The sequence below is a fragment of the Monocercomonoides exilis genome, assembly GCF_001643675.1.
Source record: "Monocercomonoides exilis strain PA203 chromosome Unknown scaffold52-633478, whole genome shotgun sequence".
NCBI lineage: Eukaryota > Preaxostyla > Oxymonadida > Polymastigidae > Monocercomonoides > Monocercomonoides exilis.
This window is the reverse complement of record NW_027150597.1, coordinates 383,547-405,262: the sequence shown is the minus strand read 5'-3', so window position 1 is coordinate 405,262 and position 21,716 is coordinate 383,547. Positions and strand designations below refer to the sequence as shown.

At 41.4% G+C, this 21,716-nt stretch overlaps 3 protein-coding genes across 3 annotated transcripts; 1 reads left to right on the top strand and 2 right to left on the bottom strand.

Annotated features, from left to right (window-relative positions):
• Window positions 1-100: 100 nt before the first annotated feature.
• On the bottom strand, window positions 101-11,907 carry MONOS_1590 (putative Cyclin; the record flags this gene model as incomplete). Its single annotated transcript, XM_067868803.1, has 3 exons — window positions 101-11,452; window positions 11,502-11,627; window positions 11,705-11,907. 3 exons carry the CDS (start codon window positions 11,905-11,907, stop codon window positions 583-585), a joined length of 11,199 nt encoding a protein of 3,732 aa, XP_067720676.1. The 3' UTR covers window positions 101-582.
• Window positions 11,908-11,939: 32 nt separating this feature from the next.
• MONOS_1589 (uncharacterized protein) lies at window positions 11,940-17,730 on the top strand (the record flags this gene model as incomplete). Its single annotated transcript, XM_067868792.1, has 5 exons — window positions 11,940-11,945; window positions 12,003-12,044; window positions 12,122-12,140; window positions 12,181-12,205; window positions 12,300-17,730. The coding sequence occupies 5 exons, from the start codon at window positions 11,940-11,942 to the stop codon at window positions 17,083-17,085; spliced, it is 4,878 nt and encodes a 1,625-aa protein (XP_067720675.1). The 3' UTR covers window positions 17,086-17,730.
• MONOS_1588 (uncharacterized protein) lies at window positions 17,690-21,659 on the bottom strand (the record flags this gene model as incomplete). The annotated part of the gene is made up of 7 exons (XM_067868781.1): window positions 17,690-18,539; window positions 18,587-18,633; window positions 18,690-18,894; window positions 18,944-18,961; window positions 19,190-21,361; window positions 21,412-21,475; window positions 21,546-21,659. The coding sequence occupies 7 exons, from the start codon at window positions 21,657-21,659 to the stop codon at window positions 17,809-17,811; spliced, it is 3,351 nt and encodes a 1,116-aa protein (XP_067720674.1). The 3' UTR covers window positions 17,690-17,808.
• Between the last annotated feature and the right edge of the window lie 57 nt (window positions 21,660-21,716).

The following is a 21,716-nucleotide window of genomic DNA, read 5'->3' as shown; positions in this document are numbered from 1 at the left end:
ATTCAAGAGAAGATACTTTTTTTCCATTCTTCTTTGAATATTGGTTTTAAAAGAATAAATACTTTTTATCGAATGAAAATGACCCAACGAAAACAAAAACCTTCTATTTTCTGCTCTTGCTTCTTTTCTGTTTTTGTGATGATTTTGCAAACGACTGAAAACATAAAGAATTAAATGGAGACAACTTCTTCTCAGCAAAACAAGATTCGGAAAATTAAAATAAAATGAGAGCAATCCCGAAGACTTTAAACAATGTTTAAACAAAAAATCCAATTTTTTTAAAAAAAAAGAAGAAGCTTATCAGATTATTCAAATATTGGCACAAGAAAAGCAAATCATGAAAGGAAAACACAGTAAGTTGATTTAAAATAAACAGACATAGATAAAAAACATTCCCCAATGAAGTCAACAACTTAATAGGTTTATAACAAAAAAAGTGAAGGTTAAATCAAAGTTAATGCCTACTTTTATAACTATTAATAATAATGATATTAAATTTTAACAATAAAATAAATCACAGAAGGAAATGTTTTGTGAAAATGCGAAATGCTTCATAACAGAATCATTTTCATGTCATCCTTCTTATGCTTTGCGTGAGGATCTGTGATTAGAGCGATTCAGACGAGTGCTGAGGAGAGGGGTGGTGGAGAGGAGAGGGGCAGGTGAGGGAGATTGTGAATGAATGGAAGAAGATGAAGAAGAAGAAGAAGAATTTGAGGAGGAGGAGGAGGAATTAGAAGAAGAGGAAGAGGAGGAAGAAGAAGAAGACAAATGCTGTCTGGGTGTTGGAGATGTGATGGAAGAGTAAGAGGAAGGAGGGGTTGGCAAGAGAGGGGCAGAGGAAGGAGGTGGAGTGGATGTAACAATACGCTTAGTTCCTTCCTTTTCTCTTCTTGATGAAGAATTCGATGTATTTGAAGAAGAAGAATTAGAAGAAGAAGAAGAAGACGATGATGTGCCAGATGAAGAGTTAGAATTTGACATGGATGCATTTTGTGTGTATGAAGATTGCACAGGAAATGACATTTGCTGAGAAGATGATTGAGAAGAAGACGATGAAGAAGAGGAGGAAGAAGATGAAGAAGAAGAAGTAGAAGAAGATATATTGCTTCCACATGAATTAGAAGCGCCTGTATTTTGCTGGCAGAATGAAGAGCGTATGAACGGCTGTCTCGATTGGTGTGCGGAAGGTCCCTTCATATTCATCGATATGTTCCTCATTGAAGGGAGAGGAAGCGGAAGAAGAGCTTTTTCACTTGAAGGAGGAGAAAGAGCGCTGTTGGAGAGATGAGAAAGAGAAGTCTGTCGAGACATGACTGAAGAAGGAGATGGAGAAGAAGATGATGATGAATTAGAAGAAGAAGAGGAGGAAGAAGAAGAACCTGAGACTGATTTTGAAGAGGAAGATTGAGCAGAAGAAGAGGAAGAGGAAGAGGAGGAAGAGGAAGATGATGAATGAGATGGCTTAGGAGACAGATGCAATGGAACAGTCGGTTGAGATGTGTGCATTGCCTGAGAGAGATATGCAGGCAAAGGCAGAAGAGGTCCCTTATCAGAAATGGATATGCCTCTTCTCTGGATTGATTGAGAAGATAAAGAAGAAGAAGAAGAAGAAGAAGATGATGATGATGATGAACCAATGGATGATGAATTAGAAGCAGTTGCAGAAGAAGAAGAAGATGATGGAGCAGAATATGTTTCAGAAGCAGCAAATGACTCCATCATCTGTGACTGAGGAGATATCGAAGGATAAGGAGAAGTCCGACTCATTCCCCTTGACACATACACCATTTGCATTTCTCCTGCACTCTGAGTATATGTTGATGATGGTGTTGAAGAAGAAGAAGAAGAAGATGATGATGATGATGGCTGTGTTCTGATGCTGCTTGCAGCGTAGTGATAAAACTGCTCTTCTCCTTCTGATCGTTCATTTGAATTGCGCAGTTGGCTGTCAAATGGAAGAGGCTGTGGATTGCTTAAGAGAGAAGGCATGGTTGTTGATGATGTTGATGATGATGAGGCAGAGGAAGAAGAGGAAGAAGACGAAGGAGAACTTGAAGATATGCTCATCTGCTGAGAAGGAGAAGTAGATGAGTGATAAACTTGTTGTTGTGGAGGGTCCTGCAGAAGAGGAGGAGACTGTTGAATGTCTGAGATCATTGTATTCTGCTGGGCAGATGAAGAGGATGAGGCAGAAGAAGATGATAAAGATGAAGAAGATGCAGAAGGTGTAGAAGAAGATATAGAGCATGAGGAAGCCAGAGGAGATGGGCTAAGCACAGAAGACGGCTGTGGATGCAGTGCAGACAAATGGAGATGCTCAGGCACACTCGAAAAGGGAGGAGGAAGCAGATGAGAAGAAGTGAATGGAACATGATCAGTCTGAGTGCCAGCAGAGGAGAAAGTGATTGGACGAGAGAGATCAACTGATGGCTGAGTGTAGCTGGAGGTGCTGGAGGTGGAGGTGGAGGCAGAGGCAGAGGTGCTCATGACAGATGAGGTGGCAGACATGATTGAGTGAATAGAGCCACTGGAGGGAGACAGAGGACACGTGAAGTTGAGTGAGGAATGGGCTGGAAGGTTTGGCTGATGAGAAGATTGTGAAGAATGCTGTTGCTGTTGTTGTTGCTTGGCTTGTTCTGCTTTCTTCTGCTTCTTTGTCAGTGGTGGTTGAGTGCTAAATGTATTCTGTGTGTTTGCATTTGAAGAAGAAGAAGAAGTTGTTGTTGCTGCTGCTGCTGTAGTGGTTGCAGTATTACTTGTATGATGAGCATCCTTCTTCGCTCTTCCTTTCACAGGCAGTGCTGGAAAAGCTGACGATGGCAATATAACCGACGATACACGTGTAGCAGCTGCAGTGAATGGAGGGACAGCCCCCAGATGCTTCGCAAGAAGAGCCCCACTAAACACAGACTGCTCTGTCTGAATGGCAACTGACCGCACTTTCACTTTCTTCGGCTTTTGCTGAGTTTGCTTCATTTGTTGAGCTTGTTGTGCAATTTGCTGTGTATTTTGCTTTGTTTTGGCTTTTTCTTGTTCTGAACGTGTTTGTTCTGTTGATTTTTCAATCTTTTCTGCTTTTTCATTGTTTGTAATTGATTGCAATGAATGATCTTTCCCTTGCTGCTGATGTGCTCCTTCTTTTTCTCCATTCTTCATTCTGCTATTTGCTTCACTTTCATTCGACTTCTTCCCTTTCCCTTCTTTTTGTTCTTTCGCCTCTTTTCCTTTGCTTTGTGTTGATTTCTGTTCTTTATTCGCATTCTGCTTAGAAGCAGCTGCTTCCTTTGAAGATGTGCTTTTCCCTTCCAAATGCTCCTTTGTATTGTCTGATGCATTCACCCTCTCTCCTTTCTCATTCGAATGAACTGCTCCTGCCTTTGAATTAGATGCATTCATCAATGATTGCTTGTCTTTCTCTTCTTTCTCCTTCTCTTTCTCTTTCTCTTTCTCTTTCTCTTTCTCTCTCTTTTCTCTTTCATCCTCTTTCTTCTTCCTCTTCTCCCTCAGTTTCTCTCTCTTCTTCTGTCTCTTTGAAAGCGGCTTCATATCCTTCTCTGTCTGCCCCACTTCATCTTTCTCTTCTGAATTTCCCTCGTTTATCTCTTCCATCTCTTCATCATCTGCATTTTTGTGCTGTTGATTCAAATGAATGTTCTCTTCCTTTGAAATAGTTGCATTTATCTCTTCACTCTCTGCATTGTCCATTCCATCATGCATTTCCTGCTTCTTCAATGCTTCTGCTGCGATATGCTTCATGTTGTTCTGGCTGAGTGCTGATTTCTGATGATTTAGTTGTGCATTTGTCATTCCCATCAGAATCTGAGAAGAAGAATTTGAAGAAGAAGAAAGTTGAAGTTGAGGTGCAGATGTTTGCGACCTTCCCTTTTGAGCTGCTCCTTGTGAAGAGATAAGCATTGGATTGGGTGAAGATGCAGTTAATATAACACCAGATGCAGAAGACAACGAGGAAGTGGAAGAAGAAGAAGCAAAAGGAACAGGAGAAGGAGAAGGAATAGAGCCAGCCAAGAGAGCAGAGGGAGAGGCAAATGGAGGCACATAATGAGGATGAGGGTGAGGAGGAGGCGGTGGATGAGTGGGGATTGGTGTGGGTGTGGCGAGTGTGGCTACAGAAGACGTAGGAGATGGAGTGGGATAAGGCGTAACAGACTGGCCAGACATTGACAAAGAAGCAGTGGATAATGAACAATTGTTGTTATTGTTATTGCTGCTGCTGTTGCCAATGCCAGAAAGAGAAGGAGCAGAGGACGATGCATTCCACGTGGGTGAGATGGCCTCAGATGTTGTGTTGAATGACGGATGGATGATTGGTGGATGCTTCTCTCCAATTGACTTGTTCTCATTGGCTGTGACTCTCTTGTGTGCTTTGCCTTTTCCACTGCCTTCGATGTCATCCATCAAAGAAACAGAATTCTGCTCTTGTTTGTCATTCTCTTTAGATGAATATAGAAGAGCTTGTTCAACTGAAACAGAATATTCTGATTGAGATAGGACGTCATTTGAAGAAGAGGATGAAGAAGAAGCAGACAGAGAAAGAGAAAATGCCTTTGAATGTGCAAGTGATTCTCCTCCATTCTCTTCCTTTGTTCCTCTGCCTCTCTCTTCTTTCTCTTTCCTCTCTTTCTCCTTCTTTTCTTTTCTCTCTTTGCGCTTCTGCTTCTTCGTATCAACATCATCATTAGCATTTCGAGTGCTTGAATCAATTTTCATGTCATTTGAATGCGAAACAGCTGATTCCTCACCCAAATACTCTGCACTCACCTGCCCAGCCACCTCTTCCATCATCTTCTGCTGCTTCTGCCTCTCTTCCTCTGTTTCTGCTTCTCTTTCTCCTTCTCCTTCTCCTTCTCCACTCTCCATTGCATTCGTCACATCGTTCTGATACACCTGCTGTTTATCAGAGGAATATCCCATGCCTTCTCTTGGCTGTCCCAGCAGTCGAGAAATTGTCTGCTGATACGAAAGAGACATTCGTTCATTCGCCATTGGATCAGCCAGTGATGAGCGTGACGAGGGCATTCCATTGAATGAAAGCGACATATCTGATGATGACATATTGTGAGTCTGTATGTTTTGTGGTTGGAGAATAACATCCTGTTGCGGAAGCAGAGAAAGAGGAAACGGCTGCTGTGAGTTGAATGAGGCAGCATTGGAATTAGCGGCAGATGTTGTGTTTGGATGCATGTGCGTGCGAGAAGAGTCGGGATACAATGCAGATTTGGAGTCTCTATTCATTTCTTGTTGAATTGTCTGTCTTGAATCACCAACAACAGAAGAAGAGGCAGAAGAAACCGAAGAAGAAGAAGAAGAAGGTGAAGAAGAAGGACGCTGAACAGAAGACATCTGCTGTGCCTGTTGTTGAATGTGCAACAACTGGCTTTGATAGGCAGATGGAAATGACTTGTCCATCTGCATTGGATAGTTCTCTCTATTCTGAATGTGATTAGACTGTTGTTGTTGTTGTTGTGTCTGCACCTGATGTGACAGGAAGAACTGTTGCATCTCAGCCAGCTGTGTCTGTGTGTATTGATGTGAGGGATATGACATATGCTGCTGGGACAATTGAGACAATTGTGGCATTTGAGACATCTGAGACATCTGTGGATGATAGTTTGGGTGCAACACAAGTGAATTCAGCATTGGCTGTGACTGTTGCTGTGACTGTTGTTGAATATTCTGCTGTTTCTGATGTGATGATAGTGGTTGGCTTATCTGCTGGGAAGAAATAGAGAGACTTGAATTAGAGCTGGAATTAGAATTGGTAGAAGAAGATGAAGATGAGGAAGATGAGGAAGAAGGAGATGAGCTATCAAAATGCATTGATTGAGGCATGGATGATGAGGCCATAGAAAGGAAAGAGAGATGGCGAGGGCTGATAGAAGAGAATGAAGGCTCAGAATTGGCTGAAGAAGCATGTGGAGACATGCTATTTGAAGTCATTTGAGAACCATTCATTCCCAACGATGAATTTACAGAAGAAGAAGAAGAGGAAGAGGAAGAGGAAGATGATGATGAAGGATTATGAATATGAGAGAAGTCAGGAGGATAAGATGAATAGCCAACACCCGCAGGGACAGACAGAACAGGGCGAGAAGCAGGAAACATTCCCAGTCGAGAATAATCCAATGACGATAGAGACAATCCATCCACCATCTGATTTCTAGCCATTTCGGAGTGCATCTCTTTGGATGGGAGAGAGTTAGACAGCTGCTGTGGCTGAAGTGGTTGTTGAGATGAAACTGATGATGATGATGTTGTTGTTGAACCTGCCAATTGCATCTGTTGTTGTTGCTGCTGCTGTATTGTTCTATTTTGTCCCAATGCAGCTGAATAAACAGAAGCATTCACAGAAGGCGGAGGCATCTGAACATCCATTTTTTTGCTCATGTTGTACAGCTCAGAATTAGAGAGCGATTGTAACTGACTCATATTGTTACTGGTAATATTGCTATTACTGCAATTATTACTTGTATTATTGTTGTTGATATTATTAGTACTTGTCATGGAATCAGGAGATATATGTGGAAGTTGCTTGCCACATGAGACAGGCAGATGGGGTGGAGTGGGCGAAGATAGATGCCTTTGATGAATAGCAACAGCAGATGATTGAGTAAGTGATGATGATGCTGTTGTTGTTGATGTTGATGGATCATTTGAAATCAATGATTTCTGTGGAAGCTGTCTATATTGACTTATACTGCTGTTGTTGCTGATGTTGTTATTGATCTGATCTATTTCCTTGTCCATCTCTTGCATCTGCTCGTACATGTGCGGTTGAGACAGTTGAATCGAATTCTTTCTCGGTAGCATGCTTTGTGGAGGTGAATCAAATGGATGGAATGGAGAAAGAGGATCACACAAAGTGGAAGAGGAAGAAGAAGAAGAGGAATAACTGGAATTAGACTGAAGTGCTATTTTGCCTGGCAGAGGATATGGACGAAGACGAGGTGGATGAGGGAGAAGAGGAGCCTGATGAACAGGTGGATGGAGAGTGCAGGAACCGATCTGTGCGGATGAGGAGGAGGATGAAGATGATGATGATGAAGTGGAGGATGAAGAAGAAGAGGAAGAGGAAGAAGAGTTTGAACCACAAGAACATACAACAGATGAAGAAGCTGATGATGATGATGATGATGAACTAGTAGAATCATAACTTCTCCCTTCATTCTGTGACATATAACCAGACGATGAAGCCGATGAAGACATCATCCCATCCTCTGATGTCATATCCATATGAGGTGTGTGCTGCAACAGGTCTTCCTTTGAAGAGCGCTCTTGTTGTGCTGCCATCTGAGCAGATGACTGAGACAGTGGAGTATATTTCACTTGTTCATTGCTGAGATGGATGGATGCATAATTCTGTTGGTTGTTCAATTGATTGGATTCAACAGAAGACATCATCATCATCTGCTGTTGCTGCTGCTGCTGTTGTTGAAGTTGTGGATGAGGCTGTTGAGTGTTTAAAGAGTTCGTAGAATTCATAGAATTCACATCCATCGTGTTTGCAGTGAGCATCCTGTCATTCATTTGTGTCTGATCATATCTCTGTTGCTGTTGCTGCTGCTGTTGTTGATTAGGCTGTTGATTGAGCTGTTGAGACATCTGCTGTCGAAGCTGTGTATTTGGCATCTTCATCATCTGCTGAGGGGGATATGGCGGAAGTACAACAGAAGAAGAGTTCGAAAGAGAAGATGGAATGTTTGTAAGAATATTATTGTTAGTATTATTAGCATTAGGATTATTGTTACTGCAATTACTGTTATTACTATTACTGTTACTGCTATTATTGCAATGAGGTCTTTGATAAGCAGCCATTGCCTGATTCAATGACTGACTCTGCAGATATTCATTGGAGATGCCATGTGAGGTGCCATAAGGCAGCTGAGCATTCGAAGGAGAAGCATTTCTTTGAATTGGCTGCAGATAAGAAGGAGGAGGAGGCTGGGCAGCATATGCCATGGATGACACAGAAGGTATAGAAGACATTGAAGAGATTGAAGACATGGATTGGATAGAAGACATGGAAGGCATAGAGGAGATACGCTGCGACGGAGGAAGAGAGAGAGGAGGGTATTGTGTGGATGAAGTGGATGAGGAGGAAAGGTTGGAGGGTTGGACAGCTGGATCAGCTGGATATGAAGAATTAGAGGAAGAGGAAGAAGAATTTGTGGAAGAAGAAGAAGATGATGATGATGATTGAAGAGGAGGTTGATATGGCAGTGAATGTTGAGAAGAAGGAAGGTGAGACATTTGATGTGATTGCTGCTGCTGCTGCTGTTGCGGGTTCGATGGAGATGATGTCGATGCATTGAGCATGGCAGAATGAGAAGGAGGATACGTCGTGAGAGGAGAAACACCCAGTCCTGATCCCATCAGATTGGCTGTTTGCAGAGGGGCCTGATAATAAGCAGAAGGATTAGCAGCACACTGGAGGGAAGAGGCAGATGCATTGGATGAGAGAGAAAGAGAGGAGGAAGATGATGATGATGATGCAGAAGAGCCAGTGGTATCAGAAGGAACAGGATTTGGGATGACATTTGAAGGGAGAATGCAATTGGAGGAGGCATTTGATGAAGAAGATGAAGAAGAACCTGCATTACAAGATTGCACAGCTGATAATGGTGCAGTTGCAGAAGCAGAAGAAGCAGAGGCAGGGATAGACAAAGGCATAGAGACAGGCACCGAAGGAGCAGCCATTGAGGATGAAGCAGACTGAGAGAGAGAGAGTGAAGGTGGAGAGGGCGAAACTTGAGCGAGAGTGCTGTTGAGCATCTGCAGAGGCGGGGGAAGGAGACCCAGCTTCAGCAGCAGCTGATTCTGCTCCAGAAACATCTTCTCCACCAGGCGCTCATCCACCTCAATCACTTCTCCTTTCCTTTCAATCACAACAACCTCGTCACTCTCACACAGACGCTCATGTTCTGCTCTTTCTCTTTCTCTTTCTCTCTCTTTCCCTCTCTCTCCTTCACGATGTGCATCCATATCCTTTCTCCTTCCTTCCTCCTCCTTCCCAAACAGCTTCTCCTGCCTTTCGTTCTTCCCTGAATGCACTAATCTCTTATCATCCATCGCATTGTCTGCACATGTTGATCCATTCCCTTCAGAAACTGATGAAGATGTTGTGTTGATGCCTGATGGACTCATAGAAGATGACATTCCATTAGATGGTGCGTCTGTCACTGGAAGCGCATAAAATTGTGTTTCGTCTGGAAAAAACAGAGATTGAGAGGGAGAATTAGAGAAGAAGGGCTCATCTTCATGGGGGCGATGGCGAGATGTGGTGTGGGGTTTGGTGGTGGACGATTTGTGCGTTGAAGAAGAAGAGGAAGAAGAAGATGATGAGGATGAGGATGAAGAAGATGAAGAAGCAGAAGACGAGGAAGAAGAAGAAGAAGAAGATGATGATGATGATTTCTTTGTGGATGAACTTTTAGTGCTTTTAGTTGAGTGGAGTTGGGAAATGAATGGGCGTGCTCTGAATGAGAGTTTTGATGTGGATAAAATTGATGATGATGATGAAGATGAAGGAGCAGCTGTTGTGGTTGAAGAGGAAGAGGAAGATGAGGATGAGGATGAGGTTGAAGAAGAAGCAGCAGAAGAAGCAGATCCTTGTGAAGTGGATGATGTGTTATGAGATGATGATGCAGATGCAGGCGCAGAAGAAGAAGAAGAAGAAGCTGATGACGACGACGATGATGATGATGTGAGTGCAGTGTCACTTTCAGCTTCTGCTTTCTTTCCTTTGCTCATTTCAGATGATGTTGATGTCTGCTTGTTATTATTATTGTTGTTGTTGTTGTTGTTGTCATATTCAGATGCTGCAGACGAAGACAAAGAATAACAATTAGATGGTTTTTGGTTGTTCTTATCAGTTCTGTCACCAGCTGAATGAGATGATTTTTGAGAATTCGAAAGTGAATTGCCTTCATTTGGTGGATGGGACGATGAAGTGGATGAATAAGAAGAAGAAGAAGATGATGATGAATCATGTGTATTTGAAGAAGAAGAAGATGAACACGACGAAGAAGAAAGCAAAGATGTCTTTGAAGACTGATGCGATGATAGCGAAGCTGAAATGGCGCTTGACAAAGGCTGCAAAAGAGTTGGGTTTTCGATGGTTGAATTGAAAGGCTCGTTGACAGGTGCGAATGAAGAGAATTGTGTGTGTGAAAAAGGATGAGACATCGAAGAAGACGCTATCCCAGCAGAAGAAGTGCCAGCAACTGAAATGGAGTTGTTGTGAGGTGCAGCTACAGAAGAGGAAGAGGAGGAGGAAGACAAAGCAGACAGAGAAGAGCGTGAATGAGGGTTTGTATGAGGAGCCATACAGGCATCGCTGGTGAGTGCATCCATCATCATTGCCAGTCCAGCAACGCCGTTGGCAGAAGACGACAGCTGTGCCAGCGATGAGGCGGACAGAGCAGACAAAGGTGATGCAAGAGAGACTGATGCTGAGGAAGAGGAAGAGCCAGAGGAAGAAGAGGGCGTGGAGGAATAGGATGAAAGAGCAGAAGAGGTTGAGCGTGATGAGTGATTTGTGTGGTGGAATAGCTCAGAAGGTGAAAAGAATGGTGCTATTTGAGGGGGATATGGGGGAGGTAGGAAAGCCTGCGTCATCTGTGTTAGAAGTGTAGTGAAGTCTGTCAGTGGAGGGTTTCCAGCAACACCTGCGATGGGCACCACAGACGGAATCTGTTCAGCCACAGAGACAGAGGAAACAGATGACGCAGAAGACGCACCCAGTGGCATCACATTCCCAACAGACACACCCTGAGAAGAAGACCCTTGTGACTGCCGATTGTATCGATTTGATGGGATCTGCTGCGAAATGGGAAGTGGCCCAGAAGGTGGGAAAAGAAGATAAGGCATCCCAAATGGAGCCAAGGAGCCAAATGGTGATTGGGCATTTGCTCCTCCTGACGAATGAGGAAATCCTTGACAGTTAGCCGAAGAGTTTGAGCGAGGCGCCGACTGAGTATGAACAATAATTGGTGAATTGTATCTAGGTGGAGAGGCAAAATCCTGAGAAGTTGGAGATATTCCAGCTGATGGTGGTGTTGGAGACGAAGATGAAGGATTTGCAGATGAGCGAGACGCAGATTGTGATGATGTGGAAGGTGATTGGCCATCGTTTTGATTTTGTGACGCATCTGAATTCGGGCTTGTTATAGCCTTTTGCGATGGGGATGGAGAAGGAGGAGAATGATTTACAGATAAAGAAGGACTAATTGTTCGCAAGCTGTCTGTATAATTTTTCAATCTCGTCAGAAAATTTTCGCACGCTTTATTCTCAACAAATAGATGAAATCTTAATCTTGATAGAAAATCGACTTCAAGTCTGTTAAATTCCGAAACAGTTAATCCTCCGAGATTTGCGTAATATGTATTATAAAAATAACGATCGTCCAAATATTTTATAGCAATTACAGTGCTTTAAAAAAATAAATTTCTAAAAAAAGATAAATTATATCAAAATAAACCTCACAAGAATTGCACGATGCGCAGTCGGGGTCGTAAGTATCAAGCATCGACTTTTATGCAGGCGGTCTAAGTAAATCATCGAAAAGATAAAGCAAAGAGGGCTGCACATCATTGATTTCATCAATCTTTAAAATTAAATTAATCAACAAAAAGGCAAGTTTTCATTGAAATTTCGAAACTAAAATTTCTAAAAAAAACAAACTTTTGAATGTACTCTTTTATTGATTGTAAATTTGCAGCTGGTGATGACTTGTACAAAGAATCATGAAATGAGGTAATTTGTGCAGCATCATTTCGGTTAAGATGGGTCATGATGCAAGTCAGCACTATGGAATGCACATCGCTTGCTGTAATTAGCCGAAAAATTGACGACTGAAGCGCTGACGAATTCGGCGTTCTGAACATTCACAAAGGAAATTGATATAATCGGGAATAATATGATCGTATTTTTTCAAAGTAAACTAAGGTTATAAGATCAAATTTAGGATCCGTTTTATTAGAATTACTCCGAAACATATTTGCAAATAATTGTGCTGTTGCATGTTTGTATTCAATTATATTGAATATGTTATTATTGCTTCTCGTTGTTTTGTGATATCTGTTTATTCTTTTGCCTCAGGGATATCCATCAATCCAGCGTTTCAAATTTTTTTGACATATTGGAAAATCCACATCCAGAAAATTTGGTTAGTTACTTTCAAGCGTTTGTGTTGATTTTTTAAAAAAGAAATGCTTAAAAAATTTATTTACAACGTTAAAATTTTTTGGTTTTGTTTTGTTTGAATAACCTAATTCAGTTTTCACAAGTTAAGTGGAACTCTTTGTGCAATATTGGCCATATCAAATTCTTTGCTGGGGGAGAATGCACATGAATTACGAGCAGAACTTGATTTTTTGGCACGGAATAAAATACCTAGAATAGTTCCGTTTCGCGGAAGTCTGATAGTTGGAGATAAAACATGGATAGTTGTTGACTATCACTCAAATACTGCAAAACAAGTTTTATCTCAAAAAGGTCCATTTTCAGAAAAAGAAGTTTCAAAAATGCTTTTTGAAATACTCGTGATCCTTGCTCATCTTCATACCGCTGGAAAGAGATATGCTGTGCTTAATGCGTCAAATATTATAATTACATGTAATGGTGACATTTTCTTATCTTGTTTTGGAACCAGCCGTCTTTTATCGTTTCCACAAACAATTGGTCGTGGTGTGATGCAGATAATCACTCCTTGGTCTGCTCCAGAAGAAGTTGCAAGCGACACAGATGCAAATGTTAAGTCGGACATATGGTCGTTGGGAATCACTGCAATCGAGCTACTTAATGGAACACATCCATTTGTAAATATCTCGTATCAAAACTTGCCAAACTACTTACAGAATTTAAAATTCCAACAAAATCTTCCACTTCCGTATATAAATTGCTCTGAAAAAATGCTCAGTTTTATAAAAGATTGCACTATAACAGATTCTTCAATGAGGCCAACAGCCGCGGAACTTCTTGTGCATCCTTTATTTTCTGTAGATGCTAATTCATCTGTTAAACCTGCTGTAAATACGTTTGTATATGGAGGCTTTCCTTACCGTTCGGCTGTTCATTCAGCCTTGTCCCCGTCCGCACGCTGTTTTCATTCTCTTTCGGAAGAATCGTCTGTTTCACCTGTGTCAAAGCAAACAATAGAACTTCAGATTCCTTCAAATGATATTGCATCGTCTTCAAAGACAGCAACTGAATTTCAGACCATTCCGTATTCTTCGGCTTCTTCGTATCCTTCGTATCTGGCAGATCCATCGTCGTCATCTTCATCTTTTCAGTCGGCTCTCCAAAGTGCAACAGAGAATTCAGTGTCGCCTTCTGCTTATCCAAATCCGTTGTCGCCTCTTTTGTCAGCCTCAGTTCCACACAGCTTTGCATATGCTGAAGAAGAAGAGTCAAAACGCGCTTCGGTTCCTGCGCCTGCCACAACTGCTGCCGGAGCAGAAAATTCTTCTTTTCGTTCTGTTTCTCCTTCTTCTCCATCGCATTCTTCTTCATCGTCTTCTTCTCCTGAAAATGCACCTTCTGGCACAGTTTTTGCATTGGCACCAAGCACAACAGCAGATGCTGCAAGTGGCTTCAGCCTTCTTCCGTCCAATGAGCTTACACTGCAATCGTCAAGTAACTCGTTTCTTCTGACTGACACAATCACACGAAAGGCATTTTCATTGAACTCTTCATTGAGTGTGTCTCAGTCCAATACTCTGCCGGCATCAGAGGAAGGAGCTGCCTTCTCTTCAGATGTCTCGTCCTCGTGTGGCAGCTCCCTCTCACCGCGCTCGTCTCAGGCAATGCACTCACTCTCAATCAACGAATACGACAGCTGTGCTGAGCTGTCTGCCGTGTCGCCTTCGTTCTGCCACTTTGACACGTTGCATTCCGCCCAGTCGCCTTTCAAAGACGATCAGCTTGCACCGAGCAAACCAAACTTATTGGCTGTGAATTCGTCTGTTTCGAATGTAAATGCTTCTGTTGTTCAGATCAACAACTGTTTAGACAGTCCATCTGATCTGTCTGAGCGAATGCAGTTGGCTGAGTGTGTGCAGTCGTCTGTGTCTTCGTCGTTTTCCGCAGCTGGAATTGGATCTGTTAGCAGCAAAGGATCAATGGAAAGTGCGCAAATAGGAGATAAGATAGAGGAAATAGCATTGCAGAGGATTGTGCGAAAGATAAAGAAGAGAAGAAGAGAAGGAGAAGACAACAAAGAAGGAGCAGAGGAAGACGAGGAAGTGATTGAGTTTATTTACGAAGATGGTTCAAAGAAGAAGAAAAAGAAGAGGAAGAAGAGGATGCTGTCAATGGATTCCACAATGTCTCAGCCGCTGCAGCTGATTGAACAGCTCAATCCAGAGGATGTTGGCGAAGTGGCTTCTGATATGTCTGCTGTTGTCAGTGAACAGACAAAAAAAGAGATTGAATTGGATAGTAGCCCACTTGTACTGGTTTCGGAAAGAAAAGAATCTGATTTGAATGAAGATTATGAAAAGCTCACTGAAATCATTGAAAATTTCAGTTCTGTAAAATGTAATGGAAATCAATTGTCTGAAGAAAAGGAAGAATTGGCTTCCAAAGATGTAAATGTAAATGATGTGCGTATTGCTGCTGATGTGACCCAAGAGCTTGTGCTTTGTGACAGCTCCGTTGCTGAAAAAGCAGGCAACCAAGAGCCATCGTTAGATGCCTGTGATCTTTCAATAAAAAAGGATCGATTTGATTTATCTGATGGAGATCTTGTTTTGAAAAGTGAATCATCTGTTGAAGAGGAAGTTGAGGATGATGGTATTGTTTGTGGATGTTCTGATATTTGTTCGAAATCATCGCTCCGACATACCTCTCCAATAACGCTGGATGTATCAGACAGCAACAAAGCAATTGTTGAGCTTTGTGATAACAGCAAGAATGGCATTGTCAACAACAATACTGAACAACCGATCAACAAAACAGTATCACATGAAGAAGCAGTGGAAACAGTAAAGACAATAAAAGCAGCTGAAGAAGAGATTTCTGAGTCTTCGTCTGATTCCGACGATGAGTCTGATGTTTCTATCTCTCTTTCGTCGTCTCTTCTCCGCCGGCGCCATCGCAAGCGCCGCCGATCGGCTTCGCAGTCATCGTCTCCCAATGCCTCCATCCGCAGTGCGTCTGAGCTGATATCACAGCTGCCCTCAGACCAGGCTGAAGTCGCAACTGCACTTTCGCCTGGGGCTCAGTCGAATGAAGTGCCTTTGTTGTCATCGTTGGCATTCACAGATGGTTCTTCCACTATTTCAGTTAATTCTTCCAAACTGTCATCTGAAAAAGAGATCAAAGAGCATCCCAGTTCTCCTTCGCCTACACTTTCTCCTCTTCCTTCTCTTCCTTCTCTTCCTCTCTCAGCTATTGCTCCAACCTTATCTGAAGGAAATGATGTTATTTCTGCCTCTGTAACTTCTTCTTCTTCTTCTTCTTCTTCTTCTTCACTTAATGAGAATGAGAATAGAGATGCTCCTGTAATTCCATCCCTCCCTCCGTTTGCGCAATTTTCCTCAGCCCCATCTGTAAAGTCATCATTTTGTGCTCCACAAGACAACGTTGCATCTTTCCCTGATGTCTCTTCTTCTCCTTCTTCTTCTTTTGGTCAGTTCAAGTTGCAGTCATCTGCTGTGTCTGCCCCTTCGTTTGTTGACCCTGCGCATCCGAACAGCACAAGTGATTCGTTCTGTTTCACTCCTTCGATTAGCTCATATGCTACCGTAAATGTGCCTTATGAGATAGCCAAGAGCACTTTCCCACCGTCGCAGGCAGATGCTCTTCAAATCTGCACAAATCCAGAGCCAATGAACTCCTCTTTTGCTTCTGCCCAACTCTCTCCGCTTAGTGTACAGTCCTGTCCAGTCTTCACTCCGACTCTTTCTGTTGGCCAGCCTGTTAATTACACACAGCCATTTGCTCCATACGCTCAGCCCGTCTTGGTGCAGCAGCAACAACAACAACAACAACAACCTGCCTTTAAGTTTACTCCGCAGCTGCATCTTCAACCAGCGTATCAGTTCCTGCCTCAAGCACAGCCTCAGCCCCAGCCACAAACCCTGTCCCAGCTCCAGCTCCAACCTCAACTCCAAGCTTTGCCTTTGCCCCAGTCACAGATACAAACACAAGTATCCACTCCAATCCAAATACAGCCTCAGATCGTGAATCCGCGCCAGCCACAGCACACACTTCCTCCTCCAGTGTTCACCTCGTTCGTTGATTCACACGGAAAAACAGTCACATTAAAACCACCTTTTCTCGGGCAGTCGGTGGTCACTGTTGCAACAGCTCCTGTTTATCAGCCATCCACTTTAGCTGCTCAGTCGATGAGTGAAGTGACTTTCACGCGCACTTCTGTTGTTTTGTCTGGAAGTTCTTTTGGATCTGATGGAAACTATTCTGAGGGCGAATTCTTTGGAAGAATTCCTGTTCCAGCAAAAGATGGATTCTCAGAAAGAACAGAAAATGAAGACGAATCAAGCAAACAACATGGAGTTGTGCGTGGTGAACTTTCTGAAACAGCATTCGTTGAAGAAGAGGCAGAATATGATGATATTGATAAAAAGGCTACAGATGATTTAGGAAAGAAGTTTGCATTCAACGGGGAATCTCTTGTTTCAGAAGAAAAAGGAGGAGATATCAAACGTTTGCTACAAAAAATGCACAAAGAATATCAAAAATCCAAAAAGCATGAGCAGAGCATCGCTCATGCTGATGAAGGGGCAGGTGCCGAAGGAGAAAAAGTGGATGATTCAACTGAAAATGCAAGTGCCAATGCGAAGCTCTGCCGGCGTGCTCAAGGGGAGCGTTGCTACCATTGCGGACAGAAAGGACATATGTTCATCCACTGCCCTCACCACAACAAAGAGCTTTTTATCTCCCGACACTCCTGTTTCCGCTGCGGGCGGATGGGGCATTCTTCGAAAGAATGCACGTTCCAAGACACCAGAGTTTGTTTTGTTTGTGGCATGAGAGGCCATATCTCAAAGGACTGCCCTGTGACAAAGAGCGCTAAGAAGCTGACACAGGAACAGTTGTAGTTTTTCTTGATTTCAGAGTTCGTATTGCTTTCAAATGAAGAGTACTTTTCTTTCCTTTATCATATAGAGTGTGTTTTGGTAAATATTCTTTTGTGAGTTTTGGTCTTATTTTTTAAGTTTTTTTTATAAGCGTGTTAATGTTATTTGCTTTTATTTTGCTTTCTTTAACCTTTTTTTTTTTTTAATTATTTTTTTAGGATTTAAAGTTTGTTTTTTTTAAAGAAGGCTTACTTTATTTTTTCTTTGATGAGCTGATTTTTTTTTTCTGTCTTTGCCTCTGATAAGTGGATTTATCTTTTATTAAATACAAATGTTGAGTTTTTGTGTGTTTGCTTGTTTTCTGACAATTTATCTTGTTTTTTAGTTCATTTGTTCTTTGCCAAATGGATCATTCCTTTTCTTTTTGGCGAATGTTTTCAAGAAAGTTTGCCTTATTTGATGGAATTATTTTTGATTTACGAAAGAAAATAATGAGTATTTTTTTCAATATTTACGGTGTTTCTTTGAATCTCTGCCTAACTTAATTTTTTATTTACTTTTTTTTTATCTTTTTCACTTAAACTTTTTTTAACCTTTTTCTTTGAACATTTTATTTTGATGAATCTTTTCTGTCATCTGTCAAATGAGTCTTAAGAGTTTCATTTATTCGTCGCACAATATGTATTAGTTGCCCGAATAAAAAACAACGAGGTTAAACAAATTTCTAAATTATGATGTCAAAGCTCAAGAAATTATATCATTTTTCATCAACAGCAGCTCATCAGAAGCTGGAGAAATCACACCAATTGTGGTCGGTGTTCCTTTGATTTGTTCGAGCAGAGGATGAGAAAGCTGATTTGTAGGTTTTGATAATTTTGATGGGAAAGTCGAAGAATGAGCATCTTTGTGGAAAAGCTGTTCTGTCAAACATTCATACAACTGAGCAGCTTCTTCTGAAAAGGTGTTTTTTTGATTGATCAAAACAGATAGACGAAGGTGGTTTTCACAGGATATGTGCTGAAGTGAAGATGATGCAGAATCATCATCAGATTTGGAGAGAACAGATGAGGAAGACGCGTCTGTCACTTGTTCTGCTTTAGTGCACACGACAAATGAAGGCTGGCCACTGATGAAAAAAGGAGGGGTCGAAGAGAGTCTTCCCATGGTCAAAAATGTCGAGTTACAAGTCGCAGGATGAAGTGCAAAAAAACCCTTAAAATGCCCATTTGGAGAAATTACTATTTTCGCTACGTCTTCGACAAGAAGCGTTGAATTCATTGGCTTTGAAAGAACATCTGAAAATAGAAGCGGTCTGTGAACAGATTTATCCTTGATTTGTCTATTGACTGAATCAGCTCCGACGCAAACAACAACATGAGTTGTTCTAAGAGGCATGACGGGCTCAAAAAATGCACTCATTTTTAAAGGACACATTGCTGCTCCATCAGCTTCAACAAGAAGTACATCAGTCGTCTCTAAAATTATAAAGATAAAAAAGGAAAAAACTCCAAAAATATCATACCAATAAGCTCGTCAGCCCATTCTGGTGAAATTCCAATTATCTTGCGGCTGTATTGATATAATTTGATTATATTATACAAAAAATAGATTTTTAAAGAAAATACCCATTGCATTTTAGGCCAATAGTTAACAAATGATTGGTGCATGAATCACTTTTGAAATATGAAGATATTGCATCTTTCATTTGTTTCAAATCTTCATAAAATATGATTTCTCCTTCAGCTTGATCTGCACCTATTTTTGTTGTTGTTGTCATTATCACTTTCCACCCAAGTTTATCAGAAATGTAATGAGCTAATTTTCTCATTGCTGGAACGTTAAATTTTTTGTTATAAGAACTATTATTGTATCATCAAACTTGTCGATTTTCCACCTCCTGTTAATATGAAAACGTCAAAAATTGTCATATTTGATAATTAAAAAGTATGAAAAACAATTTACTAATTTCAGCTTGTTATTAATTTAAATTAATTCAAGCCTCCAACAAACGAAATGATGTCGCCCTTTTCAATCTTCCAAGAATCAAATAATGACTGCAAAGACATTAATTGATATATTATTATGGGGTTAAAAATTGTTTAACATTTAAAAAATCGTTTTCAACCTGTTTGTTTCCTCTTCTTTGAATCGATTCTTGTAGACAATAAGGCCGACCATTTGTCATCTTCGTCTTCATAAGTTTCTTCTTCAATAGACGTGTTCTTTTTTATTTGTTTCGAAATTTGCTCCCCTTCAAACAAATTTTCAGATAATTCTTCTTGAGTTCTCAAAAGGTTGTCTTCTTCCTTAAATTGTTCAATATCTGTTCCAATGTCCTCCACCTTTGGTTTCCCATCTTCGGATTTGTCAGGCACCCATATCTCTACAGCTCCCTTTCTTCCAGAGATAGCAACCACGCCAAGTGATGGATGTGCAGCAATAGAAAGTGCTCGCCCTACTCCAGCTGAAACAACTGCATAATGTTCAGTCGCTGCAAATCCATCGCGCTGGTATTGCACTTCGAGCTGAGACGGCCACGCAGCCAAAAATGCTGGAGATGGAGAAGTGACTGATATTTGTGCCATTCGAATTACTCCATTCTCGCTGGCACCGACAAACATGGAGCATTCGTTGAGAAAGCATCCAGAAACAACTGCGTCTTCTTCCTCTTCAATCACACCTCGTGCCGAAGTTTTCTTGCTTTTCTGAGCAGCTTCTGAAAGTAAGCCTTCGTCAACTGCAGTTTCATTGGGGCGACCTGTTGAACTTCCCTCGATTTCATCGCCATCGATGCTCAGCTGCTTCTGCAAAGGGACATGCTTCGGAATCGGAGGAAGCACACTTTGCGACACAACAGCCCCTTTCAGAGTGACTGTGCATATTGTGCCTGTCTCGCCCATAACGTGAATCTGATCCTTCTGAAGCGGATCTGCTTCAACCCACCGAATTGGCCGATGAATGCTCTCGCTACCTCTTCTCCAATTAGAATGTGATTGAGTTTTCGAACTGGATGCTGTACTGCTTGCTGAGCCAGAAGAAGTCAGCTGATAAGTGGCGAACTGAGGAATTAATATGTTTGTGATTTGCAGCTGCGATTTTATCTCCCAGATTCTTATTCTTCCGTCGCTGCATCCACCGACTGCTGCTTTCCAGTCTCCAGAAAAGCAGACACAGTCGATGGAGATGCCCTCTGAAACGCTGTGGCGATTGCCCCAGCCAGATTTTTCAGAAGACAAGCACGAGGAATCACCGCTTGTAGCAGAGAGTCTTCGCTTTATGATATTTTCAGGCAATGAGTAATAGCACACATACCCGTCAATCACTTCCTGAAGCGCAGTGCTGGAAAATCCAGATGACAATGCAACAGACTGGGATGACGTTGCTGTTGAGGAGGTGTTGCGAAGGAGGTGCGCGTTGGGCTGATAAAAGGAGGTGCTACAAAGCACATGTGAACCGTCTTTGCTGAAGCACAGTGAAGTTATGGCAGGATGGTCTGCTTCAAGCTCGGGTTCTTCCTTCGAGGGATCTTCTGACTTGCAATTATACTCCATTGAATGCACCTTTTTGCTTTCTTTCTTCTTTTCGTCAGCGTGAAATGCTCTTGCACATATTCCCATTTTCCAGTCAAATAAAAACACATCTCCTTTGTTATCTCCGCATCCAAAAATTTCTCCGTCCTTTGAAAATTTCATAGAAGTTATAATTCTTCCTTGTTCTCCTCGTCTCACTTCCCCAATTTCCTCTTTCTTCTTTTGAACTTCTTGTTCCTTTTTGCGTCCTGCCATTAAAAAGAGTGAACTGTTAACTCCAAGCTCCTTCAGTTTCTGAGCACTGTTGCAATCAAATTCAGCTACTCTTCCATCATTTGTACCTATAATAAGTGTCATTCCAGTTGAAGAGAAAATCAGACTAGATGCACAAAGAGAAGCAAATGAATAGGGATTTCTTTTATGTGCTGTCCGTGAAGCTTCAGGTTGAAATGCGCTCATATTCCCAACTAAGGCAATGTGATGGCATAATCTTATAGGCGGAAGTTTGCTTGTTTCTTTTTGAGAAGGGAAAGATGTATGCTGAAGGCTTCTTTTCGAGGGTTTCTGCTCAAATTCTTTGATAAAAGTTGAAAAAGAAGAAGAACATTTTCCTTTGTTCATAGCATTAACTTCTTCGAGTAATTTTTCGAGGATTTTCTTTCGACAAGAGGAGAAAGTTTCGAGTTTTGCTGTTTTTTCTCTATTTCTTAAACGAATTAAAAGTCTTGCGTATCTCTGGGGATCTGAATGTTTTAATTGCGACATATCTAATTAAAGAAAATGAAAATAAATTTAATTGTTATTAAAATTCATTTACCTGTTTCAACCAAAATTTTCCATGCAATTTCAAATTCAGAAATAGCTGAGCACTCATTAATAATCTTTATCGAATTTTTTATTCCAAAAGTATGTTATTAAATAACATGAAAAAGTCAAATTTATTTATCACACTTCCTCCAGCAAATCGAATACAAAGAGAGCTTTTATTTCCGTAAATTGAAGATCATTCAGAACTCCGTCCCATTCCCCTTCCATTATCTTTTGTGGCAATCCAGAATAAGACATGTTATTTTGATGGTGCTAAATTCAAGCAAGAATTGTTGTTATATATGCAATAAAAAA